Genomic DNA, 5,355 nt, shown 5'->3' on the forward strand with positions numbered 1-5,355 from the left:
AAATCAGCTGGTTTGGACGATCTCCACCCCAGAGTGCTGAGGGAATTAGCTGAGGTCATTGCAGGACCTTGCCAACAATTGGAGGGGAAGGAAAAAAAAAGAAAAAATGTTCTTTGCAATTATATGTGCTGAGGATCAACTGGAATTATTCACACAGACAAATAGGTGGTTTGAATTATACTGTCCTAAGCCTGCCTAGTGTTATGTACCGCAATCAGTATTTTTTTTTTTGTATTTTTTTCTGGCAAATTAGCCCTGTTTTTTTTTACAGTGCAGCCCATTAAGGTCTGAAGACCAAAATCAAAGATGATATGAGGTGATATAATATAAGTCTGATACACTCCCCTAGGCTCCCTAACACAAAGATCTTCAACTAGGGTGCTGTGGGGTGCTATGCAATCTTAACACTTTAGGTACACAAACATGATTCACAAGATTAACTCAGAAATTTCAAATAGGAATCTGTATTGCCAAAAGCATTTGGATCTGTTATGGGCTTTCTGAGATCTTTACAACAGAAGAATTGCTCTACCATTTTTCTGTAGTCAAAAAAAGTGAATAACCACTATGAGCTGGCATTTTCTGAGGAGTGTCTCAAGCCTAAAGAGGGGTGCCTCAGGTGTGTCTACACATGCTATTAATGCTATGAAAGCTTAATGTGCAGTAAAATACTGCACATTAAGCTTTCCCTGGGAGGTCTACTTGTGCTTGCTGTTGGGAGCAAATCTGCTCCCAACAGGAACAGCCTGGCACAGGGCTGCTCCAACTCCACTCTGGCTCCCTACAGGAGCCAGAAGAAGCTCCAGGTTCCCCTGGGACACTAGCACAGGCACTGGCAGGAAGCATGGAGGCCAATCCCAATGTGCACAGGGCCAGGAGAGCTGTGCCGCCTTCAGGAATAGCTGTCTCCTGGCCCTGTACACATTGGGAGGGGTCTGATATGCAGGGGTCTGGGAGACAGCTGCTGCTGCTGCAGAACTGTCCAGGCTCCATGCACATAGGAGCAAGCCCCATGCCCAACAGAGCTTCCTTGTGCAGCTCAGGGCTGGCTGGGAGATGTCTTGCTTCTGGGGAAACTCCCAACCAGCCCCTGGGTGGGCAGGGAAATCCTTGAGCAGCTGAGATCTGGCTGGGAGCCATCATGCTTCTGGGGTAGCTCACAGCCAACCTCTGGCTGCTTGAGGATTTCCCCATCCAGCTGCAGACTGGCTGGGAGCTGCCCCAGAAGTGGGACAGGTCCCAGCCAACCCTTGGGGAATAGAAAGCTCCCGGTTAGCATTGACACATGCACTACTGCACTGTATCTACTGGGCAGTTAGTTTACTACCTGTATTCACAGGTAGTAGCTAACTGGGCAGTAGACTAATTTACTGCATGGTAAATAGTGCGCATGTGTAGACAGTGATGCTTTACTGTTATTAGATTAGTCCACTGTGCAGAGAAGTGTCTCATGTAGACATGTCCCTAAAGTCTAAAAAAGATTGAGAACCACTGACCTAACATATACCAACTTTTTCTCCCTTACATCATAATAATGTAATACCAAAATGTTGGAGGAGTGGAATAAGTTGGAATTGGAATAGGGTCTAGTCTATGCCTTCTTTTCATGCATTGCAGGTAGGACAGAACACTTTTGGTGTCTTATTGTCGCTTCTGAGGTATGAGTTTAAGCCCCATTCAAAACTTACACCACAGGCTGCTTTCAGTCACTCTAACTGTACCTGGTCAATGTGGCTTAGAAATCAAAGATGGGTGGATGTAAGGCAAACTACCTTCCTTCCTTGCATGCCATTTGCTATCAAAGCTGGCATACCTTTACTACACTAGCCCAATGGGCTGCTAGGCATGGGTTGATTTTTGACTTGGTGCCTTGCCATGTAGTTAACACCAACATAGTCTCCTCTTCAGTAAGGGTGGCCTAAGAATAGGGTAATCTAGGAAAGAGTTAGTGCCAGGAAATCTGCACTTCCCATCTGAATTTAGCCCTAAGCATTCTTTTTAAGTGCCATTGTTGCCTGAAATTCATTTTTGTTTTGTTTTAAGTTTATTTTTTGCATTTTATTTTGTTGTAATTTTTTTTTTACATTTGACAATTAAGTCCAGTACATACACCAAATCTTTCTTGCATTTGTATTTGGAAATACTATCACCAATGTTGCATCCTACTAATAAATGATGGACACCAAATTTATGGACAGTTGATCATACTGTGTGTTACTACTTGCATTAAAAAAAGATAGTGCTAGTATCCATAGGTGCTGACTTTGGTTTATGCTAGTGGGTGCTTTTTTTTTTCATTCCTGTGCTGAGCCCCATGCACGCTCAGATGAGGCAGCATGTTACTTCAGCCTGGCTTGCCCAATATGGCTTGAGGGTCAGCACCCGCTAATTTTTTTTTGCAGGTGCTTGAGCATTGGCGCACCCATGAAATTGGTGCCTATGCCACTATCCAAATTGAAAATAGTAGATACTACTTTCCACTCCACTGCTACCTCACATTCCTGTCCAGACATGGTTATAATTTTAAGTGTGAGATTCATTTTAAGATTTTAATGTCTAACTCTAAGTCATAAAGGAAAGGTAAGCCTAAATGCGTGAAAGCAGGTATAGTTAAATGTTACGAAGCTTTGCTGTTTAGGTTGTATAGTGATGTCATTCTGCTTGCCATGTACTGTAGCAAGTGTTACTGCTAAGTGTAGATCTAGGGTACATGCAGACATTATGTGTAGATCAATCTAACAAGGGTTAGGTTGATCCAAGTGCTGACACATCCAGGGAAATTAGATTGGACAAAATATAGCCAGCCTGATCTAACTCAGTTCACTTGAGGAAGTGCATTAAGTTAGCTTGGGTATGGTAGCTCAATCTACTGAACATGTATACATGTTCAGGGCACAGCCCCAGGGTTGGGAAAGCCCATCCATTCACCCTAGCCCTGGGACTGCACTTTTCCTACCCTCCCCACTCTGACTGGGCTATTTTTAGCCCCCCTGACCACCTCCAGCCCTGGATGAACAGTGCCCCCATGACTACCAGCCCCTCCCTCATCCTGTCAACACCCCTTACAGACCCACTAGCCCATCCCCAATCCCACCATCACTCTACTTACTTAGATCATGTTCCTGCTCTGGCTTCTGGCACCAGTGAACAGTGGGATGCTTTAAGTTGCATGATATAGATTGAGTCCTGGGAACATTTGCATGTGCCTATAGATGTATGTTCTACCTGCTCCTAATATTGGCAGTGTTAAGGAATCCAGGGATTGCCATGTGCATAGTGCATCTTCAATTCCATGGCTTTAACTTTTGGATTCACAGATAAGTAGCAAATACATTAAGCATTATTGCATTATATCTGTCTTGGAAAAATCACATGGCTTCTGTATCCTGCACATAAGTGGTTGAGAACAACACCTTAAAAAAGAGTTTATATTTGATTGCATACAGATGTCAGTAACATGAATGTCCATCAGGTATTGGCACAAGCTCATAACCAGTTGGGTGCCTTGCTGGCTATGTGCTTGGATGAATACCTTGTTTCCTTATGCACATCAAGCATGTACTTAAAAAGATAAGAAGCATATGTAAATTAACAGCACGTGCACAAATGCACATATATACTGAAGACTGAACACCTGTCTTCAGAGAAGTGTTTAAATATTTGCAGAAAAGAGTGAATTTACTCATGGAATAATGACAGTAGGACTAAAATCAATGGAAGTTGTATCTGTGGGGTTATCTTGAAAATAGGACAGCATGTCAGAAATCTGTGTATTCATCTTGTCCATTGTTTTGTCATAATTTTTACAGAAAAAAGTTTAGAGCCAAATTTCTGAACATCAGCTGGAGTATTCGTGGTCTTTCAGATGTTTTGTGATAATCACCCTCCCAAAGTGACTTAATTAATTTTGTATTTATATTCTCACCACTGTGCTGAGCTACTTGATGCACCCTAAATTTTATGCAAAATCTTACTGCTCTGCTGAGTTCTTAATTCAGGAACAAAGTTTTAGAATTTAAAAACTTTTATCTTTTCTATTTGTAGCATCTGATTCAAAGACAAGGAAGGAGCCTGGGCTAGGAGTTGGGTACATCATCCTTATTGTCATCACTGTGTTTGTTTTTGTGCTGGCAGTAGCAGCTGTTTTAATTTTCCAATACCAACGAAAGACTGGGAGATACAACTTCAGAATCAAATCAGACAACTTTAGCTACCAAGTGTTCTATGATTAAATATTCCAAAGTTATCGCATGTAAGTACTAAACCATGATCAATTAATTATTAAATGCTTCAGCTTTTCCTTTAATGCTAAAAAGTTCACAGGCTAGCATTTTCTAGTTTAGTGTTACAGAGAATATTTATATATATTCCTCATGGGGGAATATTTGGGAGAACTGAGCATCTCATTCTTGCTTTCCTCCCTTGTACTTGGACCCATGATCTAGATAGGTCCTACTGGGTAGAGTTGCCAACTCTGACTGGAGGTATTCTGGAAGATTTTTTCTCCAGTATGATGTAATGTCATTAATTTCATTTTTTTAAAATAGCCTATTAAAATCCCAGATTGCTTTCAATAGTTACTGAGAGATCGATGCCAATTCCAGTAGACTCCTGGCCAGTCCAGGAGGGTTGGCAACCCTACTACTAGGGAAAGAAGTAAAGGAGATTTTCCTTCCTTTTACCTTGTATGGCTTCATTTGAGCACACAGTGAATGACGTGACGCCTCTGACGTGCCTGTAACCATTTGATTCTGTGCCACGTATCAAATACAATTTCTGAGGGAAATATTTCTACTATATTTATAAATGGATTCCCACTTAGCCCATGATTCAGGGAATTTGAAATGTGCTGCAGAATTGTGCCCTGCACTAGTGGCTTGGGTTTTTTTAAATGTGAAAAAAGAAGTTTTTAGTTCATACTATGTAAAATATTAACTAAGTATGAGCCATTGCCTATCTGAGTCTGCAGAGAGCCTGAGAAAAAATGCTTCTGCAAGGAATGAACAGCCCCAGTCATCTCACTCAGTGACTCTGCAATTGGGGAATTTGGCATTTTCCCAAGATACCTCCGAATTCAGCTGTTCCTTTTAGAATAAGCATGGCTTTGGGTGTGGCAGGACAGTTCATGGCAATATAATAAATGAACATTTGCGTAATTTTGGAGTTTTGGCTGTCAAAAGGAGGACTGGAAGAGGGCCAACGTGGTCCCCATCTTCAAAAAAGGGAGGAAGGAGGACCCGGGAAACTATAGGCCAGTTAGTTTTACCTTGATCCTAGGCAAGCTGTTCGAGAAAATTATGCTGGCACACATCCAGGAGGGGCCAGCAGGGGACTGCATGCTTAGGGGCAACCAAC

General features: G+C 42.0%; 1 protein-coding gene across 1 annotated transcript in view; it reads left to right on the forward strand.

Annotated features, from left to right (window-relative positions):
- The window catches only part of UMODL1 (uromodulin like 1), an 81,598-nt gene that overhangs the window by 73,692 nt on the left and 2,551 nt on the right, over positions 1-5,355 (forward strand). The window contains exon 22 of the mRNA XM_019557113.1: positions 4,045-4,252. Coding sequence (XP_019412658.1) covers positions 4,045-4,232 — 188 coding nt within the window. The 3' untranslated portion in view covers positions 4,233-4,252. The remainder of the gene's footprint in view (positions 1-4,044; positions 4,253-5,355) is intronic.

Source organism: Crocodylus porosus, unplaced genomic scaffold, assembly GCF_001723895.1.
Source record: "Crocodylus porosus isolate Cpor-Errol unplaced genomic scaffold, CroPor_comp1, whole genome shotgun sequence".
NCBI classification, from domain to species: domain Eukaryota; kingdom Metazoa; phylum Chordata; order Crocodylia; family Crocodylidae; genus Crocodylus; species Crocodylus porosus.